This window comes from Sciurus vulgaris (genome assembly GCF_902686455.1).
Source record: "Sciurus vulgaris genome assembly, chromosome: 17".
Lineage (NCBI taxonomy): Eukaryota > Metazoa > Chordata > Mammalia > Rodentia > Sciuridae > Sciurus > Sciurus vulgaris.
Window position 1 is genome coordinate 26790691 of NC_136478.1, and position 24683 is coordinate 26815373.

A 24683-nucleotide genomic window follows, 5' to 3' on the forward strand; every position below is an offset into this window, starting at 1 on the left:
TTTTGTGGAGATGAGAAAATCCCTGTTAGCCTTCCATCTCCTCTTGGTGCCAGGACATGAGTGCAGTGCTCCTGGAAGTCCAGGGAAACAGTGAGGCTCTCTCCTCCTCACAGAGCCCCTTTCACCCAGGCCCTTGTCAGACCCGCGTGGATTACCTCACCGCCCTCTGGGGTGGCAGCCCACAGCTGCTGTCTTCCCAGATGCTTCACATGTCCATCCTAGAGGAAGTGAGGGGGCACCAGGGGTGACGGGATGGATCATCTAAGCTGGAGCCAGGCCAGCACAAGAGTGGCATTGCCCGCCGCATGGCCTCGCCTTCAGCTTCTCAGCTGGCCAGAAGCATGACAATTCCCGGGGAAAAGCTGAGGGAAGACGGAAGGTGAGGACAGGCTGCAGGGGCTGCCGGCCTTCATCGTGGAGCCCGGGCAGGGCCATCTTGAGCTTGGTAACTGGAGCGGGCAGAATTGCATTATCCAGCTCGAAACTCACGACGGACTTGCCCTCTAAGTGGGGGTGGTGGTTACTTGGCATCAACTCTCAAGGCAACACATGCAGCCACTCCCACAGGGCTCATCTGCTGAAGAGCAGGTCCCCTGGGGCCCTTATTTGCCTGTCGCCCAGTGTCTGCTTCCTCTCTAGCCTAGAGGATGGTGCCACACCAGCCCCCACCTGCATTTCCAGGGGATGCAAGCGTGCCAGAGGACAACCCCCAAACTTGTTCCCCAGCCCTTGGGTGGCTTTAGTCGAAGGCAGTAAGTGCAGGGAATTCACTGTAACAAATCTCGGAGCTCTCCTGGTCTGCATCCCTGTCCCCCTCAGGCCACTGGTAGGGACGCTGCTGAAGCACAGAGAAAGATGTGTCAGCTCTTCTAAATGTGACAGGAATGTGGACCCAGGTCACCTGATGGGAGGCATAAGCCATTCCTGGCCTCCCTCACGTTGGTGTCCTCTGCCTCTAGGACCCCAGTAGGCTCTGCGTTAACAGTAAGGGCTGGCCTGGTCACATGACCACCACATGGTCACATGTTAGCTGAACTCCAGGGCCTGAGACTGAGGTAAGAAGCTCAGGAAAGGGACTGGGGTGGCTCCATGGCAGAGCTGCTTGCCTAGCATGTGTGAGGCACTGAGTTCCTCAGCCCCACACTAAAAAATAAGTAAAAGATAAAGTTATCGTAAAAAAATATTTTTTAAAAAAGAAACTCAGGAACAAAGGTTTGTGTTTCACTAATGCTTCATAAAATATATGCTCATGGTAATCCCACCTATATAGACTGTGAAGTAAGTTAGATGCCCCGTCCCCATTCCTGAATGTGGATTTGGGAGCACGGATGCCGTGGGCTTTGTCCCTGCACCTAGCCTGAGCAACCTGTCCAGTCTCCCCAGCATGGTCATCAGGGTCTCCCGGAGCCCCTCAAGGCCTGGCGCTAGGGCGATTCCTGACAGCAGTGCTTTAGGACACTGCTTTCCAGGTGGTGGCATGCCTTCAAACCCACTCCACGTGGCACCCCCACGTTACTGAGCGCTTAGCCCTTGTCCTCATGCCAATCCAATAAGGAGGACACAGTTTTGAGAAAAAGGAAAAATACTTATTATTTTGCTAGCAAAGGAGAAACACAGAGGACTCTTGCCCCAGAGGCTGTGATTCTGCCCCTCAGGGAAAACAGGGTTTTTAAAGAAGCTCTTCAGAGGCTACATTCCAGCGCACCTGGCACCTGACGTCCCTGGTGATCCCTGCTGGTGTGTTGAAATTCACTTGCTAATTTGGTAGTCAGTTCCTAGTTCTTCCCTGACATCTCCTTCCTGTGGAGAACAGATCACTCAAGGCAGTAATCTTGTTCCCAGTCCCCAGGTTAGGGTGGGGGAGAGGGAGAAGAGGAGAAGAAAAACATACCCCTTTTCAAATGAGCAGTAAGGCTATATGCAAGAGGTGAAGTGGACCACTGTTGCATTAGACCTCTCTGGAAGGTGAAGTGTGGGGCCACCCCACTCAAAAAGACAAGTACAGAGGTCAAAGGGTCAGGAAGGCGGCAGGGCCTGCAGGGACCAGGGCTGGGAATACAGCCCAGGTGCCAGCTGCTCACCGCGCTGTGCCACATCAGACATTCCCAAAGCTGCAGAACAGACCTGGGGGGCTCCAATTGGAGGCTCCCGCACCTTTACCACAGGAGGATACACAGCTGAGTTTGGGTTGGTATTTTCAGATCGTGTTGCTGCACCAGGCCCTGTCCATTTTGTAGGTAAGTGTTGTTGCAGGTAGCCACCTTAAGTGGGTCGTTCTAGAAGGAAAATGGGAAGAGAGAACATAGGACCTGGAGTTCACGGTTTGGGCTTAATAGCAGCTGATACATATTGCAAGTTTTCAATGGCCCACGCAACATTTTAAGCACTTTATATGTATTATTTGACTGAATTATCATAACACAGAAATAGGAACTATTATTCCCATTATATATGAGAAAACCAAGGCACAGGGATTAATATGTGCCCAGGGTCACACAGTGATCCCCCTAATAAAGCTGGTTTCAAACTCAGGCTGTTCAACCTCAGTGCTGGGCACTAAATCCCTCAACTTCTTTGACTCACAGTTTCCTTCTCCACGAAATGAACCTGAAGAAACACCTCAGAACTGGTTTGAAAAGATGTCCATGAACAATCAGTTATATCAATTGTGCTATTTTCACACAATGGAATACTATACAGCAACAAATAGAAGCAAATGATGGGCACAAAACATAGAGAAAGCTCAGTTGGTAGAGTACCTGCCTTCCATGCACAAGGCCCTGGGTTCAATCCCCAGCACAAAAAAAAAAAAAAAAAAAAAAAAAAAAAAAAAAAAAATTGGGGGCTGTGGAGTAGCTCAGTTGGTAGAATACTTGGTTTGCAAGCCCAAAACCCTGGGTTCGATCCCCAGCACTGCAACATGGAGAAGTATCACAATCAAAATCAAGAGTGAAAAATACGGCATACTCTAGTAAGCATGATTCCATTTACATCAAAGTTTAAAATAAGCAAATCAACATTGTTACAGGTTACAGGCGGGGAACCCAGTGTCTTAAACATCAGGAGAGCGCTTTTAGCTGAAGGTGCAGGCTATGGGGCTGGGAAGCAAGTCCTAGAGAGCCACTGCAGGCGGCTTTCAAGTGTCAACAGTACTGTTTATTAACCTGAGATGTGTTAACACACAATTTTTTTTGAGTTATTACTTAACTTACATGTTTAATATGCTCTTTTGATAATATTTTTTGGTTTAAAAAATCAAATCAGATTTCTTGACCCTGGCTTATTAAAAGGCAGATTCCTGGGCCCAACTTGTTAAAATGAAGAATCATTGTTCTCCCCCCTGGAGAGATCTTCATTTTTACTCATCCAGCCCAGAAACCTGCATGCTAACCTTCTGGGCTTTTGGGTGAGTCTGTCATTTGAGAGCGACTCTGGGTTGCAGGGAGCCAGCTGATGTGACCCCGTTGATGGAGAGAAGGCAGACACTGCTGGGAGAGAGGAGGAACAGAGCCACACCACCCCACGCATCTGCAGGCTGCATCCTCGCTCCACCCTGTTTTCCCAAAGGCCCTCCAGTTCCCTTTATGGAGAGTTCCAGTTTGTGACTTACATCTCCGTATCTTTTCCATAACCCAAACACGCGGGACCCTGTAATGCGAGCCGCAGGGCCCCGGGTGATCAAGGCACTACAGATTGTAAATCCATAAGGCGCTGAACATCTGGATGGAGAGAGAGCCTTGGAAAAAGTGTGCCTCTTGGTATCCATGGTGTCTGAAGCAAAGCAAAACAGTGTGCAAGGGGTGGAATATGGAAATGGCTTGAACAGAACCCCTGTTAAAGGGGTACCAGTGTCACCCCGGAGCCCCTACTGTTTTATTGCAGGAGATTAATACACATTGGTAAGAGCCTCCTTGGGTGCTTTCACCCCCTGGGGTTCCCGCAAGTCTTGCTTCCATAAAGCCTTACATTGTAAATCCTGCTGGTATTTGGGGAGGGAATGTGGTAAGATCAGTAGCTACCATTAAATCAGTCCACATGTACACTAGCCTTTGAATGCCAGGTCACTCTCCAAAGCCGCCCCTGGTTCTCCGAGGCTGTCTTCATTTTCACTCGAACCCGGAGCATCCTTCCGAGCCTGGGGCTTCTCTTCTTGGTATTGGAAACCAGCCTCAGCCTCCAACTAGGAGCCCCAGGGGAGAGGTGGAGTCTCATTCCCCCCCTCAGGCTGCCAGGTGCTGCCCAACAATGAAAGCAGATCTTAGACCACAAGTACCAAATTTGCCAGTGAGCTTGCAAAGAATGTCCTCATTACCTGTCCCTAGAGCTCTTCTGGTGCACTTCTGTGGCAGGTCTAGTGGCGCAGGCAGTAGGATCAGGTGGAGAAGGCAGGACGGGGTGGGACTCTGCAGAATGTGTGTCGGTGGCAGGGATGAACCGCAACTCCTATAGGAAACGGAAACTGAGGTGTCCCCAACATGACTGAGCCCCACAAATCCTTATGCCTCATTTTAACGGGGGCAGAAGTACCTATACAAATGTTTTTGGCCAGGCACATATTTTGAACTTGACTCAGATCACTAATGGAAAGGTATTTCTGAGATCCCTGTGCTAATTAGAAGGGAGTAGACTCATTTCAGAAGGTTGTGATCACTCTGATCAGCATGCTGGTCAAAGGGTAGAAGAGGGGATGCTGTACACCTGAAGTTCCTTCGCTGTCCCCAGACCCCCACCCCACATCCCAGGACTCCCAGTGGCCTCAGATAAGGGTCATGTAGAAGCTGAGCTCCCTGAGGCCGCTGAGCCCCAGACGGCCCCTCCCTCCCCCTATACTGGCATGGGAGGCTGTCTAGCCTGAAGGGTCTCCGAGGAACCACCCTTTCTCCAGGAGGCCAAGCTCACCTGGTGCGGACCCCCGGTGACTCTCTCCCCTTCCACTGGGAGCTCCATGGGCCTCAACGGCAGACAAACTTTTTTTTTTTTTTTTCCTCATCTGTGAAATGTGAGATCAGAAGCTTGGAGCCAGAGAAGGGGCCTGGCTGGTGGCAAAGTTCTAGGATTGTGGGCCATTAAAAACTAAAGTAGATTTAAAATTTTTACACCCTCCAATATTGTAGCCACTACCCACATATGTCTATTTAAATTAAAGCTTTATTAAAATTACATAAAATTTGAAATTCGGATCTTTAACTCTAGCCACATTTCAAGTGCTCCTGCCACTGAAGGCATTCCTAAATAAATCCTCTTCACTTGCTCTTGGTTACTTGCTTTTAGTTGACTTTCAAGTCACCAATCTTAGCAGCACAGGTAACACCTTTGACTTATGGGTCACATGCTAGCTGCCAATGACACTGGATTACACGTGTGCAGACGACCGAGGCACGCACCTCTGATCACCTTTCCCAGCCACAGCCCACACATATCCTGGAACCCTGTTCTTGGGGAGGCAGTTTGGAGACTTTCTCTCCCATCTCCATATGTGGCCATCTTCCATGAATAAACTGTTTTGCAAAGCTTTTCGTGTCAATGATTGGCATAGTTCGTGGCAGGAAAAACAGGTAACAGTGCCTAATTACATGTGGCTAGCTACCGCATTGAACACAGCAGGTATGGGAAATTTCTGTTAGTGCTATTTTAAATGCTTACATTGAAAAAAGGAAGATTATTATTATTATTTTTTTTTTTTCTTTTTGGTACCAGGGATTGAACCCAGGGGCGCTTAACCACCGAGCCACATCCCCAGTCCTTTTTATGTTTTATTTTGAGTCAGGGTCTCATGAAGTTGCTTAGGGCCTCACTAAGTTGCTGAGGATGGCCTTGAACTTAGAATCCTCCTGCCTCAGCCTCCTGAGCCACTGAGATTACAGGTGTGTGCCACCACACTCAGCCAAAACAAGACTTTATCATCGTCAAAAAAGAAAAATGTTCACTGCAGTGTAACTGTGTCCACAACCTGATTCGAGCAGGTGTCTCACCAGTAGTGTGCACATGAATTTCAAGGGAGTTTGTTAAAATGCAAATTCTGATTCTGGAGGTTTCCGGCAGGCCCTCGATTCTACATTCCCAATCCCTTCACAGGTGGTGCCAGTGCAGGTGGTTTGTGGATCACCCTTTGAGCAGGGAGTAAAGTATTCATGAAAAGTACTTCAGGTGTATGATATGCATTAAGCCTTCAGGAGTGACGTGCGAGTTCAAAACTGCACATCATCTTTCACTTCTGGCAGAAGACCTTGGACACTGAGCAGACTCACTCAGAGGGGAGGTCCAGACTCTTGTGAATGAAGGACTCTGCCCATCAGCCCCTCTGCCAGCGTGATGGGTCCAGCTTTATCCTGTCAAGGACAGCCTCACTGCCCTCTCCTGTGTCAAGGCCACTGAGGCCAGAAAGGACTAACTCCCTGGGTCACAGCTGCCCGGGACAGCTCTGCTCAGAGTGGGATGCCTTGTCTCAGCCTCTCCTTTCATTATTTCTGTTTTTTCTTTTTTTTCAAATAGTGAAAATAGAAAAATACAAAGAACCCATATCCTCAGCACCCCAAATTACCATGGGTAAATTTCTTTTGCTTTGCTTCCAGTGTTCTCCACGTACATCGTTACAGTCCTTTAGTCTGGTGGGCCAGTGAACACAGCCTAGATCCATCGCTTGTGGAGTCTCTTCCCTCGAATTTAGGCAGACCTTGCCACTCGGCTCCACACACAGCACTTGGCGGAAGTGACGCTGCACCAGTTCCGGGCTTAAGGTGAACGAGCAGCTTGTGCTTTTGTGTTCTTGGAAGCCGAGAGCAACGCATCAGAAGACTGGCTACCCAAGGGGTGTAGCTCACTCACGCTCACCTGGCACGTGGGAGGCCATGAGTTCAATCCCCAGCCCTGCAAAAAAGAAATAATAACCATAATAATTTAAAATAAATAAATATAAGTTTGTCCACCCGACTGGAGAGATCATGTCCAGAGGCCACGTGGAGAGGCAGGTGGAGGACAGGGAGGCCCGAGAGCATGAAAAAGAGAACACCCGCCCCAGTGCCCGCTGCTCGCAGCTCCTCACCTGGTCACCTGCGAGCCCAGCAGGAGGACGGCAGAGAGCGCCCACGAAATGAAAGACTTGGGTGGTGGTAAGCCAGGAAGTTTGGGGATGGGTTCTTATGAAGCACCTGACCACTAAAACCTAAGTGGCCAAGGTTATAGGAAAACACCCAGGCCCTCCCTCCCCAGGCCGGCCCTGCCCTGGTCTCCTTAGGCATGGTCAGGAGAAGCAGGCGACACTTATGCACCAACGTGCAACTCATCCAAAAGGATGTCAGGCATTTACCGAAAGTACGTAGAGTGTAAGCTTATTTTAAAAACGAAAGGGCTGGGCACGGTGGCCCATGCTGTAAACCCAGTGACTCTGGAGGCTGAGGCCGGAGGGTGGCAAGGTTAAGGCCAGCCTAGGCAACTCAGACACTGTCTCAAAATAAAAATGAAAAAAGATTGGTTTCCAAGCTGCAGCCCCAGGTCTGGAGGGGCCTGTTCTGGCCACAGGTGGGCCAGGCTGGGGCACCAGGGGGAAGGGGAGGCCACACTTTGTATCTCCCTTCTGGCTTCTCCAGCCCCTGTGGGGGAGGACCTTGTCGGGGATGAGGCAGCCCCAGCCACCGGGTGGGGCTGTGGGTGAGGGCTCTCTTGTTCCGCTCCCCACCCTAATCCCTCGCAGCTGTTCTCCCCAGGGAAGACAGTTGTGTCAGGAGGAAGGGAAATGGTTATTTTGAGTGGGTCACTGGCTTCAGTCCAGAAACACGGATGGCCATGTCGGGGGCTAGCGACAGGGTGGGTGGGCAGGACCAGGGCCAGCCTGAGGGGACTACACACCAGGCAGTGGAGGAGAGAGATGGGCCAGCCAGGAAACAGGCCAGAGGTGGGGGGTGCAGAGAATAGTCAGTGGCCCAAGTGTGATCTGGACTGGCCTGAGGGGACGGGTGGGGTGGACACAGCCACAGCCTCCCCAGATTGGCCCATGTGCCAAGAAGGAAAGGCAGTGCCTGGGACTCAACTTGGGGGGTGGGGGGCTGCTGGTGGGGAGAGGTGGTCTCTCACTGTAAGGGACTGGGCTGGCCGGGCTGCCACAGTGACAGTCCCCCCATTCCAGGCAGGCCCTTCTGCACCGCCTTCCCACCAGAAGGCGGGCCTGGTGGAGGCCTCACACCTCCGTTGGTGTCTGCCCTTCCTGCTGGTGGATCACTGCAGGGCGGTGAGCCAAGTGGATATGACCCCTGGGCTCAGAAAAGCCAAGTGGCCTAGAGGTGAAGCCCGTCCCCTTAGGGCATGCCAACTGGGACTTGAATTCTGGCTCCACTGCCTACAGCCATGTGCCCTCAGGACAGACGCAACCCTAACCTCACTGAGTCCTCCTGATTGACAGAGAAGGGAACTGTTCGAGCCACGAGCACCTCCAGGGGCCAGATGGGCATTCACAGAGGGAACGAACGCTCCCTGCCGAGGCCGGACCAGTGCGTGGCAGGGTTGTCATGGTGAGCGGTGTCACTGGGCGTTGTTGTAGCTGGCATCCCTCTTGGGCCCTGACTGTCTGCCTTCATAGAGGGCACCAGGAGGGGTTTCACAGCAAGGAAGGCATAACTATGAACTCCGGGAGACTGAGGATCCCAGAAATCCTGAGAGGCAGGGCCCACGTGTTCTCCCCTGCCCTAGCCCAGCGCCCGGGACAGTGCTCAGCACAGGGCTGGTGCTCAGAGTGAATTTGACAATGAGAGGCTGAGTGAACCATGGCTGCCTGGAGTGTGGCCTGCCCTCGGCCCCTGACTGTAAAGGACCGAATGTGAAGTCCTGGGCTAGGCAGAGCCCAGGAAGAGGCCACTGGATTCCTCTCTGGCATGAGTAGGGAGCAGGGAGCAGGGAGCAGAGGCAGAAGAGAGAAACGGATCCACAGAACGGAAAGTGGAGTCAGCCCTTCCCAGAGGGAAGCCGTGGATGGTCAGTTCCTCTGCTCTTCAGGGCCTCCTTCTACCTTCCCTGCTGCTGGAGTGGCCAGCGGAGGGAAGAGAGGGAGTGAGGGCAGAGCTTCCCAGGGCCTCCCCCAGACTGCAGACCACGAGGAGCTTGTCCCTAGGTGCACAGGCCCACCACTGAGCATGCAGGGCCCTGAGTGTCCCCGTCAGGGAGCCCACACGGGGGCTGAGCTGCAGCCTCAGGAGCACAGCAGCCTCTATCCTGGGGTCCGGGTGGGAGGCAGAGGAGGGAGTGCTTTTGGAGGAAGACCCCTGCTGTCTGGACTGGGAGCTGAGGGAGGGTACAAGCTGACCACAGGAAAGGAGAGGGGACAACTTTCCAGGCAAACGGCCTAGAGGCTGGAAAGAGCCTGGCCAATTTGTAGGAATGGCCAGAAGTTCTGTGTGGCCTCAGTGTGGGTGGGGTGGGGGTGAGACATGGGGCTAGAGTGGGCACTGGAGGGGTCCCCACTCCAAGCTTGCCTGTGCCAGAGTCCAGGGGCAGAGCAGGGAGCAGCTGCACTTGAGGGATTGTATCCAGAGCAGAGCCAGCGCCGGGCCGCGGGGGCAGGCAGCGCGGGGCCGGTCCACCATCCCGGCTCTGCCGCTGCTGGCCGTGCGACCCCCGAGGCTCACTGCTGCTCCCTGGGCCCGTTTCCCATCTGGGCAGCGAGGGGGCCAGCTTCCCACTCTCGAGGGCCTTGAACTTGGCTCACAGGGCCCTGGGGTGGGGTGTCAGGATGGAGGGGGAGTGACGGGCATCCTGAGGGGAGGGGAGGGGAGGTGGCCCCAAGGTGGGGGCCGAGTTCGGCTTCAGTGAGAAACCCCTTTCAGGCTCAGCGTGGTCCTGCGGGGAGCTGCCTGCATCACTCTAGGTCCTTCCATCAGGCTCAGAGGAGATGGATTCCACATGGTACCTGGCGAGGGGAGGTTGCTTTCCCCTGAAGGGAGCCCCCAGCCCACGGAGGAGGACCCAGGCCGCCTCCCCTCTGCCCACTGCCTGGCTATTCAGGGAAGGCTGCCCGGGGGCTTTGGCAGCCCCTCTGCCCAGCTTTTCCCTCAGCTGGGCCTTGGGAGATGGTGATCTGGAGCCTTCTCTGGCGTCCTTCCACCCTTCAGTTCTAGAGAGACCCTTTGCAGAGGGCGAGGGTCACGTACAGAGCCCCTTCTGGCACGTTCCTCACAGAGGCACCTGCGAGGCAGGGGAGGCAGGTGCGTCTGCTGGTGTTGTCGCTGGGGACTGAGGCGGGGCACTAGGAGCCTTGCCTGACCGCGTGGAGCTGGGAGCTCGGAGCCTGGCAGCGTCACCCACGCAGGGCACCAGGCTCGTCCTCAGAGGGAGTGGGGCTCTTGGTCTGGCTCTGCTTGAGGATCTGGTGTTGGGGTCCACCGATTCCGTGGGAGGAATTGGGTCACCCTCAACTTCAGAGCTACCACTGACCTAAGGGCCAACCAAGGCCGGGGGCAGGCGGGGGTGTGTGAACCAGGGAGGTACAGGGTACACTGGTAAAGGGCATGTTCTGGGGGCTCAGAACCCTGAGTCTGAATCCCAGTTCTACCTTCCACTGTGCGACTTGGGGAATACCCCTCAGTCCCCAGGGCCTCCATTCTGCTCCCTTTCAGGGTGGGAGAAAGGCTAAATAAGAGGACCTATTTGTTCATTCAAACAAATATTCATAGGGTACCTATGGGGACATGAAATAAATGAATGCAAGCTCTTGTCATCTGACCTTCCAGCTGGGGAGACCAAGAACAAGAATGTACAGACATCATCAATTGCTCCGTAGGTGGAGGTGACGAGGGGCGGGATGGGGAGTGGTCCCAGGAGGCCCCTCCAGAAGGTGCCCAGCCACTCAGACGTCTCCAGGAAGAGCATTTTGGTGGCAGGAACACAGCGTTCGCCAGTCCCTGGCGGGCATTTGCCAAGTGAGCCAAGAAGTGGCGCAGGAGAGTGGGGGAGGGAGGGAGTGAGAAGGAGGTCAGCACAGGGCCCGGGCCTGCTGAGACGGCACCCCCACCCCGGAAGCGGCTCTGCGGGGACACAGGACAGTCCCGCCCAGCCCCTTGAGTGTCCTCTCTCATTTCCAGCTCAGACGCCTTCTTCCTCTGGTCTTAGGGCCCACGGCTTCCCGACGGTGGCCTGTGACCCCTTCCCCACTGGCAGTCGCCACCTCCTGAGAGGGGCGGGCTGTGCGTGCCCTGGCCAGTCTAGGGAGCATCACAAAGAGCCTTTTCACCAGCGGGCATAGTGGGGGGACTGGGAGGGGACGTGGTGCCCTCTTGCCTGTGGGCATAAAGACCCCCTTTCTCTTCGCTGCTCCAGCTCTGGGCTGGGGGGCCGGGGCGGGGGTGGGGAGATTCTCTTTCCCTTTCACAGTATGGGCCAGACTGGGGCCAGTCCAGACAATGGCCATGATTTTCAATCTGCTGGACCGTGGGGTGGCTGCTGGGGGGGCCACCGACCAGCCGGCCTCACTTCAGCCGGCCTCACTTCAAGCAAACAGCCCTGCACCAGGGGGCCTGGGGCCTGTTTCGGACCCCAGCAAGGTAGCCAAGATTGGTTTCCCAACTGTAGAGTGAAGGGGCTGGGGCTTGCAGATTCAGAGGCTCCCCATTTCCCCTGTCCTGGGGCTCTGCCTGGGCTGCTGCTTCTCGGGTGTGTCAGGGACTCCTCCCATCCAGCCTCTACCTGGATTCCTCACCCCTAACTTGTGTCAGGTTTCTCATTGGGGTCTTGATATTCAGCAGTGGGCAGAGCTCTGCCTTCAGAGGGCTGCAAGCGAGAAATGGGGAGCACGAGGGTCCACCCAGCGGCTGTGTGTGTAAGCTGCCTGGGAGAAAGGACGCATGTGGGGGATGCCCTGGAGCTTCCCAGGTGGGGAGGCAGCCTGTGCAGAGGCCCAGAGGAGGGGCCCAGAGACAGCGAGAATCAGCGAAGGTGTGCGGCAAGATGGGGACGACCTGCAAGTCTTGCACCAGAGCGGGGGCTTCATCCGGAAGCAGGGGGCCCTCCCCAAAGGTCCAGTGTGCACCTGCAGGAGGGGTTTGCAGGGGAATTGGGAGGCAGATGGCCCCAGGAGCAGGGGTGGCAAGAGCAAAGCCAGCAGTGACCCGGGAAGGTGAGAAGGTACGTGGGCCTGGCCAGTGCTGGGGACCAACTCAGGACACACCCTGGGTTCCGTCTTGAGCAATGGCGGGAAGAGGGGCTGTGTTCCAACCAACAGGTCTGGGGGCACGGGGAGGAAGGTGGCTGCCGGGAGGTCTGCGGAGCAGGGAAAAACCTGGCGGATGCCAACAGGACAGCTGCAAGCTGGGAGGGCTGGAGAGCTGGGAGAGGGCGGGCGAGGGGAGGGAGGAAGCAAAGGAAGGAGAGTAGAAAGGTCTAGAGAGAGAGGAGGGACCAGGAGCGGGAGGAGGGAGCGGGAGGAGGGAGAGGAGGCCCCCCGCCAAGGCTCATGCGAGTTGGCGCCCAGCCTGCACAGCCAGGACCTTCTCCCATCTCCCCTGCACAGCCTGCCAGGCCCTGCTGGCCAGGAAGGGTGGCAGGCGAGGCCAGCGCTGGTCTGTTCTCAGGGGAGGGGGAGGGGGTGCGCGTGGCAGGGGGATCTGGGTGCACAGGAGTAGGGGCTTCCTGATGGACTGTGGAGCAGGCCCCTGCAGAGGAGCCGAGTTCTTCTCAAGGCAGGGGACTGGTCCCCATGACCCTCAGAGGCATGACTGCAAGGTGCTTCCCCAGGCCGCCTGCGCAGTCTGGAGGAAGGGTTCTCGTGCTTCCTGCCTCAGTTTCCCCCCATGACACAAGGTCAACCGTGGGCAGAACCTCTGGGCAGGTGAGGTCACTGGCGTCTGTGTCCAGGTGGCTTTGGGGGCCTCCTCCTCCCCACCCCCAGTCTTTGTTCCAGGAAAATCAGGAGGGAAGTGGGGGAGAGCAGGAGCCTGTGGAGTGTGTCCAGGGAAAAACTGATCCTTCCATGGAACAGGGAGTTGGGCCACCTCCCCGGCTCCTCCCTCTGCCACTCCCCCTCCCCCAGCGCCTCCACTTCTTCCTCCCTCTCTTTCTGGCAGGAAGAGCCCAGCAGCTGGAAAAGCCATGCTCTCCAGCTCCCACCCTGAGCCCAGTCGACCCAGGGTGCCTGCAGTTGGGGCGCCTTCATGCCTGTCTGCAAGTGTGTGAAAGTGTGCACACAGGCTTGCCTGTGTCGGTGTGTGTGCGCGTGGGTGTGCATGCATGCACGTGCTGCTGCGGTTGAGGAGTCCACGTGCAGGTTAGAAAACGGAGGGAGCCTGGCGCCTGTCACCTGTAGCCAAGGTGGGGATGGAAGCCGTTTGCTTTCAGGGGCAAGAGACAGACCTGAGCTGACCACCTGGAGCCTCAGGGTTAATTGGTATTTGTTTGGGTTTTTTATTTTTTATTTTTATTTTTTTGTTTTTGTTTTGAGATGGGGTGTTGCCCAGGCTGGTCTTGAACCTCTGGGCTCAGGTGATCCTCCCACTTCAATCTCCTGAGTAGCTGGGAATACAGGTGCCACCACACCTGGATGGGAGCATTGGTTTTCTCATTGGAGATGTGAGGATGGCACTTGTCACAGAGAAGCAAGGCAGAAAGAGCAGGAAGTCAGGGCTGGGGCTGGGGCTCAGTGGTAAAGTGCTTGCCTAGCACACATGAGGCACTGGGTTTGATCTCAGCACCCCATAAAAATAAATAAAATAAAGATAGTGTGTCCATCTACAACTATTTTTAAATATATATTTTTAAATATTTTTAAAAAGAAAAGAGCAGGAAGTGTCTCTGAAACATTGCCCTTATACCAACCCTTGAGGTAGCTATTATTGTCCCATGAGAAGCCTGAGACTCAGGGATGTGAAATGGCACACAGGTGGCAAACGAGTCTGGGTCCCAGGTCCAGCTGACTTCAGTTACTGGCAAAGTCCCACGGCATCCCCCCAACACACCATTGCTGCCACAGGTCATACCAAGGCCCACAGGGATAAAGCTATTCCTGGGCCATCCAGGGTCCTCTGAGCCTCAGCTCTGGCCCCTGGGTAGCTACCCCTCTCCTGCCGGTAGGACCTAAGGCCTTCCCAGAGTTAGGGATATTCTACAGCTTGTCCCAGCCCAAAGAATCCTACGAGGCACTTTGACATTCGTTTGGGAAGACGGAGGCCCCAGGCGGAGTGCTCAGGTTGAAAGCACATCTAGGCAGAGCTGATTCCTGGGGGCCCAGGGAGTGAACTCTCTCTCTTTCCTGTCCCCAGAGGGGCCATCAGACAGGCACCCTTCCCTTCCTCTCTTTCACTGGCTCCCAAGCCCACAATTTCCCTGACCTCGTCATGGGGGGTCAGCCATGTAGGGATGCTGAAGCTTCTGGACACTCCTCCACCACCCACCCCATTCCTGGGTGCAGTTCTCTTCCCCCCAAGCTGGTCAAAGGGACCCAGTCCACCCCCCCCCAACACACACCTCCCCCATCCTTGCACTCTGCCTCTCCTTCCAGCACAAATGCCTGGCCTGTTGACTGGATGGCCAGAGCCTTTGGTTGGCCAGGCTGGAGACCACCAGTAGGGTGCAGGAAGTAATAAGAACAGCACCCCCCAAGTGTCCCTTCTCCTTAAGTCTAATCCACATTCTCCTTCTTCAAAGGCCATTTTCCCTCCTCTTTCCATGGAATATGCCTCACAAAGTAGGATCTGAATTGTATGATTGGGGTCCCCCAACAGGAAGGAAGGGCCTGAACCCACTGAATCATTGTGTTCATTCATTTCAACTCTGGAGTCAATAGAGCTAACTTGGAATCCTGGTTCTGCCGTTTACTGTCAACTTAAGCAAGACACTATCTCTTAGAACCTCAGTTTCTTTATCAAAAAGCAGGTACTTATCCATTCTTTCATCCATCCACTCATCTACCTGTTAATCCATCCATCCACCCAATTGTCCACCCGTTCAAATCTATCCATCCTTCTATCCACCCATTCATCCATCCATCCATTCATCCATCTATCCAACCACCCACCTATCCATCCTGCCATCTGCCCACCTATCCATCCATCTATCCACCCACCTATCCATCCATCCATCCATCCACTCACCTATCCATCCACCTATCTTTCCATCCTTTCATCCATCCATCCATCCATCCATCCATCCATCCATAAGTACTAAATGCCAGACCCTGGCACAGAGATGCTGAGGCCTCTTCATGGTTTATGAAGATGAGATACATTAACATTTAATCCCTATTCCGTGGTTAACCATATTTCTGAATTTTAGAGACCTTGACTTCAAATAAGCACAGTGAATGATAAAAGGTGATGCAAGACCCAATCAGATGTTTGCCCAACAGTACGCAGCAGCCTCTCCACAGCCCATAACCCCAGACTTGTGTCACACTGAGGGTATCAGAGGACTGTTGAGATGTCACTGCTACCACCTGATATAGGCCATCATGAGCTACCAGGACCCAGGGTAGCCAGCTTCACTGCTGGGCACCGTGTACTGGTATAAAAATAGGTGAGTCCAAAGTTCCTTTTAGAAAGACTATTCTTTTCTTTTCTTTTTTTTTTTTTTGGGGGGGTGCTGGGGATCGAACCCAGGGCCTTGTGCTTACAAGGCAAGCACTCTACCGACTGAGCTATCTCCCCAACCCCGAAAGACCATTCTGAAGCTTCCAGAAGTTAGGGTCCTGTAAAAACTACCTCATATCATGTAAACCCTAAAGGTGTCATTAGAGTGGGCAATGGATCCTTGGCTGGGTCATTCCTGGGGGCTTCCAAGAGAAGGAGGAGCTTGGGGGGTTGACTGTCAATCTAGAGGTGATGTGTGAGGCAGAGAGGGGTGTGGACAGTGGGCAGGGCTGGAGAGAAGTCTGGAACATCTGCACAGAGGCCAGGGCCTTCCCAGAGCCAGCTTGACACACAGCCAGGCCGGCCAACATGACCAGGGGAGAAAGAATGGCCAGAGAAGATGAGACATAGGGGCCCAGGGAGGTAGGAGGACAGGACGTGCCCACGCCAGCCTCGGCTCAGGCTTTGGAGGCAGCCAGGACTGACTTCAAGCTGCCGTCCTCACTGGACTCAGCTTAGTGTCTCTGATGCCAAGTGTTTCTCTGAATCTGTAGAGCCTGGAACACGTGACTGTCCTGGGAGCTCTCACCTGGTGGGATGTGGATACTCCCCATGGCAGATGACTTCATGTTCGCCGGGCCCCCAGGCTGGCCCCCTTCCCTCAGCTGCTGTGGCTGCTGGGGGCCATCCCTCCCACCTCTCCAGAGGGATGCCCTTGGTCTATGGAGCTGTGTCACCTGGACAAGCCTGGCAGGTTCACAGCAAGGCTGAGGACAGGGTGCAGAGCAGTCCTGTCCCCTCCCCTCTGCATTCCACAACTTCGCTGGTGCCACTTAAGCTCCAGAGCCCCCCGTGGGATCGGGTCGGACCAGATCTCTTCTGAAGCCACATCTTTGCTCAGCCCTGCCCCTGCCCCTGCCCCTTTCCCTTCACTTTCTTACAGGGTTCTTCAGTTTCTCCACAAACGGCTTGTACAAGACTCTGTTTCTGGGGAAATTTGCTTAAGACACCCACAAAATTTACTTGGTGGCAGGGCTGGGTGGGGGTGGGGCCCAGGTTTGGAGACACAGGAAAGCCTCCCAGAAGCAATGACATTTGAATTGGGGTCTTGGAAGGTGAGGGAAGATGGGTTCCATAGTATCTGCTACATTAGCTGAATCTTGCCTGATTTAATTGCTGAGGACGAGGGGGAACAAATGTCAGGCAAAGAGCATATGAGCAAAGGCCCTGAGGCCGGAAGAGGCAGACAGGGTCAAAGAAGGGAGTGGGGCTCCAGTTGGAAGGCAGGGCTGGGGAGGGAGGAGGGATGGAAGATTAGAAAAGAAGTTGGGCCACCCAACAAAGGGTCTGTCGCTATGCTCAGTGAGCCAGAGGCTGAGAGTTCATGACACTCATCATCACTGTCTTGCACATAAGTGGTCCCAAATAGCCTATTGTGCCCAGACAGAATTGTCAAGCCTCTGCTCTGGCAGGTTCTATCAATTTATCAACGTTAGCATGTAAAGTGACACTCACTTATTGTCCCTTCCCTGGGCCAATCCCAGGCTGGACCTGTTCTATGTGGGCAGAGTCCAGAGACCTCATTGATTGGGCCTCAGTACAGTAGAGGCCTCTCTGGGGAAGGAGCCATTGTGGCCCATAAATAGGTTAGGCGGTCAGGAAACGGGAAATCCTGGAACACAATGCGGCTCGGTGCGCAGGGGTTTCCTCCAGGCCGAGGGCTGGTCCAAGGGTGCTTTTCGGGCCAGAAGACTTGCAGGACGCCCTGACGGCTGGCCGCACACCGCTCTTCCCACAGTCCTCAGGGGCACTTAGGGCCTAACCTCACTCCACCCGGCTCCCGAGGGCAGCTCAGGACAGGCCAGAACAAGCCAGGACAGGCAGCAGATTGCAGAAGGGAGAGTGATTCTGAGCCCTGGCAACAGGTAGTGGTGGGAGCCACTGGGACAGCCAGGCTGGGGCCAGGGAACATGGCAACCCCCTGGGGATCAGTGAGTCCTCTGCCAGGCCCTCTGACCCCAGAAGACTGCCCACTTCTAACGTCCCAGTCTTGGGCTCCCCAGTGAGCACAGAAAAAGCCAGGTTGACCCCACCTGGATCCCAACAATGAAGGCAAGGTGTGGCCTTGCCTTCTCTAATGAGGCATTAGAGAACCAGGTGGTCTGCAAACACACGTCCCAGAAGGATTTTGTTAAATAAGAAAAGCAAATAACAAAACATGAGGTCCTGTAGGAACCCCGTGTTGTTAAAATCCACGCAGACACACCACCACACAGGGCTCGCACAGGGAACAGACAGGCCAGAGGCCCTGGAGAAGGCCAAGGGGTGAGACTATAGGGGACTTTCTTTTTTGGGTTTTCTGTGCTTCCTACTTTTTCTACAGTGAACTTTGTCATCGTTAAAAAAAAGAAAAAAGAAAAAAATAGAAAGTCTCATACCTGTTGTCTTTTCAGCACAATGTTTACAAAGAGTTTTTAAAGAAGCCGGGATGTGTCTATAACCTAATGCTGCAGGAAAAACAGGATGTAATACTGTATATGTGCACCAAATGTAAAGGATGAGGCGCTCAGGCAGGAAGGAACAGGAAGGAAGCTGGCAGGGTGTCAGGGACCCTGGCTTTGGGCAGGGCACTCACCACAGGCATTCAGCTACAGTCCAGGGCAACCCCACACCCTCCTGCACACTGGGGAGCACTGGTTTTATAGCTTTTTTGGGGGGGCTGGGTACCAGGGATTGAACTCAGGGGCAATCAACCCCTGAGCCACATCCCCAGCCCTATTTTGTAATTTATTTAGAGACAGGGTCTCACTGAGTCGCTTTTGCTGAGGCTGGCTTTGAACTCTCCATCCTGCTGCCTCAGCCTCCAAGGTCACTGGGATCACAGGTGTGCACCTTCACGCCTGGCCTGGTTTTACAGTTCTATGGAGTTCAGTGCACAAAATATGGAGCCTCATTCTAACATTCGAATCCTTCATCACTGAGCTTCTTTCCTCCTCCAACACTTCATTATGAAAATGATCAACATCCAGAAAAGTAGATAGATTTGTACAATGAGTGCCCATAACCCACGATTTAGGTTCTGCCCTAACATTTGACACAGTTATCGGCCCATTCCTGTTTATTTTTTTATACATTTCTAAGTAGTTCCAGACCTCAGCACAGTTCACCCTTAATCAACGCACACCACTCCCTAGGGTTCAGTAGTCTGTGGTTCCTTTTTGTCCCCCAGTTCTGAGTGAAATTTGCACATGGTAATGCAGCATCTCAAGGGTACCATTCCCTTAGTTACAAAAACTCGCACGTCTGTGTAACCCAGCCCCTGTTATGATAGAGAACGTGACCTCTGGGAAAAGATCTCCTGCCCAGACCTAATCAGTCACTGTCCCTCCAGCCCCAGAGGACATCACTGTTCTGTTTGCATCATGGATTAGCTTGGACTGATCTGGAACTTTCCACATAGGGGATCACACAGTTTGTACATGTTCGTGTCTGGCTTTTTTCATCTGACATCATGTCTGTGACAAGTAGCCACATCGCTGCAACAGTCAGCTACTGTATATTGTTGAATCATGTTCTATTCTATGGATATACAAGTTGATTATTCCTTCTCTTATTGATGGCCACCTGGGCTACCTACATTTCTACTTATTGATAAGTTGCTGTGAACACTCAGATACAGATCTTTCAGGGATACCTGTTTTCCTTTCTCTCGAAATGCAATTTCTCCAGTAATGAGATTGAGCCAGTCTCTTTCCTGTTTGTTAGATGCTTGAATGTCTTCTCTTGCTGACCCTTTGGGTTTTTTCTTGTTGATTTGGAGAAGCTCTTTATTAGTGTCGGATGGCAGGGATGTAAAAAAAAAATTCCAAGGCAAAGTCCCCGTCCTCAAATTGCTCACGCCTACAGGGTGGACAGATACAAGTGTGAGATGTGACCCTGCAGCTGCTGTGCACCCATTCGTGCCTCTGTTTATTAAGACAGTGAGTCCAATCTCGTCACCCTCTGCTGCTCCACTGCACTCAGGGTAAAAAACAAGGCTCTACAGGATCTTGTACAATCGGGGCCCTGCAGCCTCTCCGTGCCTCTTCTGCCACTCTCCCTGCTTTCAATCGACTGCAGCCACCCTGACCGTGGCTCTTCTATAACCCGCCACGCATAATCCCTAACTTGGGACCTTGGTCTTGGAGAATCCGTCTTGCTGGAACATTCCCCAGATTTCCACTTGATTTTCTTCCTCTATTTGTTTCCAGGGGCCACCCTAACAAAGCATCACAAACTTGGTGGCTCAAACAAAAGAAAAGCATTCTTTCTGGAGAATTCCAAAAAGTTCTGGAGGCCAGAAGTTCAAAATCAAAATGCATTCCCTGCCCCCGCCCGCCAACCACCACCTCAAAGCCTACAAGGGAGAACCGCAGCCTCTTTCATTCATATATACATGTATATTTATATACATATACATATAAGTATAAATATATCATATATGTAAATATATATATATATTTTAGTTGTAGTGGAACACAATATTTTATTTATTTATTTTTATGTGGTGCTGAGGATCCAACCCAGTGCCTCTCATGTGCTAGGCAAGTGCTCTGCCACTGAGCCATGACCCCAGCCCGAATTCCAGCCTCTTCCAGCTTCTGGTGCTGCCTCCGTTCTCCTCATAGCTCACCTGTCTGTCTGTCTCTCCCTTTTGTGTTTCTTACAAGGATACTTATTGTATCTAGGACCCACCTGGATAATTCAGGACACTTTCATCTTGAGATTCTTAATTCGATGACATCTGCAAGAACCTTTTTTCCCAAATAAGGTGACATTCCCAGATTCTGGGGGCTAGGACATTGGCATACCTTTCTGGGGACTCACTATTCAAAACCCTGCAGTCCACTCTGGTTCTCCAAAATTCAAGAGCGTGAAATACCTTCACCCTCTCCCAACATCCTCTCCAATCCCACCCCCATTACAGCATCGACTCTAAATCCAAAGTTTCATCTAAAGGTCATCCTTTCAGAAAAGCCCCAAATCTCATTGTCTAAATCGAGTATGGGTGAGAGTCTGGGTACAATCTGTCCTGAGGCAAACTCTCTCTTTACCTATGAACCTGTGAAACGAGAAAACAAGTTATCTTCTCCCCAAAGCCTATGGCAGAAAGGCAGAGGATGGACAGTTCATTCCAAAAGGGAGAAAATAGGAGGAATAAATGGGTAAGCAATCCAAAATCCACAGGGTAAACTTGATTGTGTTCCATGACTCACTTGGATAATCCACCTTGAGAGCCTTAATTTGTTGAAGAGCTGCATTCACTGGTGGGGTAACAAGATGAATCCGGGCTGGGGATGTGACTCTGGTAAAAGCACTCCCCTAGCATGTGTGAGGCCCTGAGTTCTTCAGCCCCAGCACTGCCAAAAAAGAAGAAGGCAATAAAACACAACATTTCAGGGTCAGCCTTCGCCCCGCCTCAGGCCTTTTCTCAAATATTATCTTCTAAGAAACTTTCTCAGGCCACATTATTTATAAGTGCACCCAGCCCCCATCTCAGCTCTCCCACCGTCCTTCCCTGCTTGATTTTTCTATGGCCAGTACTCCCAGGTACACCATGTGTAGTTTACTGATTCATGAATTTGTGTCTGTTCCTAATAATTTGGGGGGGGGGGGGCTGGGGGCTGAACCCATCCCTAGCCCTTTGTATTTTTTGAGACAGGATCTTGCCAAGTTGCCCAGGCTGGCCTTGAACTTTCGATCCTCCTGCTCAGGATCCTGAGTCACTGGGATTACAGGCCTGCACCACCTGACGGAAGACAGATTTTTAAACTGTGCGATTCTCTGCTGTATTCTCACAGGCGCAGCTGAAAACGAGCTCCACCTCCCCAGCAGCTGCAGTATCAATTTCAAGATTGCCTCTGATGAGACTACCTTGGATCAATGCACAAAGCCAGGCTGAGAACACAGAAGATACTCAGTGAATAAATGCAAGCAAAGAATGAATGAGTATTCACATGCAGGACCAAGCTCTGCATTAAACACGACATAAACAGTACCGAGCACAGAGGAACAAGTGGTTCTGTTTGGGGTCTTGTCCAGGCAGGCTCACATAGAGGGAGGTGTGGGGATCCCCAGAACCAAGATCCAGAGCATGACTGGGGAAGGGTGAGGAGCTTGGTGTGTTGGGTCGGTGTGTGGAGAGGAAGCTGTGTGTGGTGCAGGGCAGACTGGCTGGCTGCTGGGACATCCCCCCCACCCCATCATGGGGGAGAACACCCCGTTTCGGAGCCCCTCCCACTGAGAAACCCAGTTTGATGACTTTCCCCAAAATGTGTGGGCCAGGGAAACCCCCAAATTGTTCTCGTTGGCCACGTCTGTCGAGGTGTCTTGGAGTACTGGTAAGTTCCAGTGGAAGGTTAACGAGGCGTTTATTGGCGTATGAGGAGGGCCAAGGTAGTAACCCTAACCCTAACCCTCTTTTCCCTCTATACAGTCCTTCCTTCCTCCATTCTTTTGTTTGTTATTTCCACAATCCCAGAGTGCTGGGCCTCGAACCCAGGGCTCTAGCATGAGAGGCAGGAACTCTACGAGATGAGCTAAATGGCCTGCCCTTCCTCCATTCTTACCACCCTCCTTATCCCTAACCCTAAACCTAACCCTAACCCTAACGCTAACCCCTCCTACCCCCCATTATATGTCCTCATCCGCTTATCAGCGAGATCATTCGTCCTTTGGCTTTTTGAGATTGGCTTATCTCACTTAGCATGATATCCTCCAATTTCATCCATTTGCCTGCAAATGCCATAATTTTATCATTCTTCATGGCGCAGTAATATTCCATTGTACGGCTGAGGCATTTCTTTCTGGAGGACAGAGGGGCCTCCACCAGCCACTGCTGAGGCTGACTCTGAAGAGGCGGTCCCCACTTTCTCCTGCCCAGGTTGCACCACAGAATTCTGCTCCCCTTCCCGCACCCCCTACTGCACTGGTCTTCCTGCACCCCCAATCGAATCCTTGTTTCAGGGACCCTCCCGGGGAGACCCAAGCCAAGACGCAGGAGCATCCGGGCAGCTGCTTTCATTGATTTTCAAACAGCGAATCGCTGCAAACTCGTGTTGAGTCACAACCTGACGACGCCCTGGGGGAGCCTGAGACTTCCAGGCCCAGGACACAGTTGTGAAAAATCCTTTGGGGAACCTCTGCAGAGGTGATAGGGTGGAGGGGAGACAGTCTCAAGAGGGCCCTTAAACGGGACCTCGCTGAGAGGCGGTGGCTGGGGTGGCCCAGGCCTACAGAAGTTGCCGCGCCCTCCACCGGGAGAGGGAGACCGCGATGCTGGAAGGACAGGTGGAAAGCACGATCGCCCCGGAAACCAGCAGGGGCCACCTTCCTGGAGGCAGGTTGATGACTCGAAAGGCACAGGTCCTTTGATTCAGAATTTCACTGTGTTTTGATTGCTTGTTTTGGTCCTGGGGATTGAACCACGGGGTACTCTGCCACTCACCAGTCTTTTTAAATTTTTTATTTAAATTTCGAGACAGGGTCTTGCTAAATGGCCCAGGCTGGCCTCAAACTTGCAATCCTCCCATCTCAGCCTCCCAAGGAACTGGGAAAACAGGCATGTATCACCGGGCACAGCTTTTTGAAATTTTTAAATATCTGTATTAAAAGTTGCCTTTTTAACTACTTTAAGAGTGAATTTTATAGCCTCAGTTTCATTCTCAATGTTGTGCAACCATCACCACCATCTCTTCCAAAGCTTTTTCTATTATTCCAAATACTGACTCTAACCATAAAGCAAAAATTCCTTGCTTCCCTCTCTTCCCAGCCCCTAGTCACTTCTAATCCACTTCTGATGAATTTGTCAACTCCTGAGGGTTTGTACAGTGGCCGAACTGTCTGGCTTATTTTACTTAGCATGATGTTTTCCAGGTTCATCCACATTGTTGTGTGTCTTAGAACTGCATCCCTTTTATGGCCAAAAAATATCCCATTGTAGGGATAGATCACGTTTCCTTTATCCACTCATCTGGTGGCAAGCACTTGGGTTTTACACCTTTTGGCTAGTTTGGCTTGTGCTACGGTTTGGATGTTAAATGTCCCCCCAAAGAACCATGAGTTTAAAGGCTTGGCCTTGGGCTCTGGGTTGTTGATGATGGAACCTTTAAGAGGTGGGGCCTAATGGAAGGAAGTGAGGTCATGGGGCATGACCTTGAGGAGGATCTGGGGATGCTGCGCCACCTCTCTCTCTCCCTCTGTTTGTGTTTGGGTTTCTTTTGCTCCCCCTGTGGCCAGTGGGTGAGTAGGTTTCTTTTGTCCTGGGCTCCAGCCACAATGTGCTGCCTTGCCACACAGTCAAAAGGAAGGGGCCGAGCAACTGGAGACTGCAACTTCTGAAACGTGAGTCAGACTCAACTTTGCCTCTTTTTAAAGTTGTTTTCTCAGTATTTTGTCAAAGTGATGAAAACTAACAACCTGTTTTTGAACTTTATATAAATGGAATCAAACAACCTGTGATGTTGATCAAGGGTTCTGGCCGACATACATAGCAGCAGTACTGTGATGCTGGGGTTTTGCAAAAAAGATAGAGCTTTATTGACAGCTGACTGTCAAAGAGACAGGAGGCAGTCTCAATCTATCTCCCATTAGTCAGTAGCTAAAGAATTTAATTGGCCAGGCCTTGATAAGGGCTGAGCTGTTTTAACTGGGAGACTTGTGGAATAGCCTGCACCTGGACATGGGTCAGGTAGAACTTGTGGATGATTCTCACCTGTCCTACAACTGCTAATGGCACCCTTGCTTCTAATCTTAGTCTGCAAGACTCTATTCTCCTCCCTCAGTTTCCATTTTTGGGAGACTTTGGTACTACTAGGCTCTAAGGTCATTTTAGGTCAGATCGTAGGCTTCTGTATCTGTGTCCTCATCAGGGAACTTGCTTTGTGTTGGCTCATTTTTGCCTATATTCTGTTGTGCTTGGTTCCCTTTGCTTGTGTTTCTGAGATTCTTTTGTGCTGTTACATGATGTTACAGTGTTCATTTTTCAATGGAGTGTAGTATTCCTTAGTATGTATATACCACAATTTGTTTATCCATTCTGCTGTTGATGGACCCTTGGTTTGTTTATAACCATTGGCTATTCCAAATAGAATTGCTATGAATAGT

General features: G+C 52.4%; 1 protein-coding gene and 1 long non-coding RNA gene across 3 annotated transcripts; one reads left to right on the forward strand and one right to left on the reverse strand.

Moving 5' to 3' along the window:
* Positions 1-1602: 1602 nt before the first annotated feature.
* Positions 1603-6864, reverse strand: LOC306647944 (uncharacterized protein). Of its 2 annotated transcripts, none has more exons than XR_013760223.1 (4): positions 6542-6864; positions 4313-4443; positions 3611-3771; positions 1603-2276 (listed from the first exon to the last, which is right to left on the reverse strand). XR_013760223.1 is itself a non-coding variant. In XM_079117564.1 (4 exons), the coding sequence occupies exons 1-4, from the start codon at positions 4945-4947 to the stop codon at positions 2157-2159; spliced, it is 408 nt and encodes a 135-aa protein (XP_078973690.1). In that variant the 5' UTR covers positions 4948-4959; the 3' UTR covers positions 1603-2156. The 2 variants fall into 2 exon arrangements, 1 of the variants encoding a protein (XP_078973690.1); XM_079117564.1 differs by lacking the exon at positions 6542-6864 and adding an exon at positions 4900-4959 and having other exon boundaries at positions 3611-3719.
* A 7780-nt stretch (positions 6865-14644) lies between these two features.
* LOC306647945 lies at positions 14645-21603 on the forward strand. The gene is made up of 3 exons (XR_013760224.1): positions 14645-14847; positions 15247-15486; positions 21380-21603. It is a non-coding gene; the product is annotated as an uncharacterized lncRNA (long non-coding RNA).
* The last annotated feature ends 3080 nt before the right edge of the window (positions 21604-24683 follow it).

Excerpts from the sequence above, each read along its gene's own strand:
- LOC306647944 (XM_079117564.1), bottom strand. The coding sequence starts at position 4,947 with ATGGAGCTCCCAGTGGAAGGGGAGAGAGTCACCGGGGGTCCGCACCAG. Across the intron at positions 4,444-4,899 it reads TCACCGGGGGTCCGCACCAG|GAGTTGCGGTTCATCCCTGC; the intron begins GTGAGCTTGGCC and ends CGTTTCCTATAG. Across the intron at positions 2,277-3,610 it reads TATGGAAAAGATACGGAGAT|AACGACCCACTTAAGGTGGC; the intron begins GTAAGTCACAAA and ends TTTTCCTTCTAG.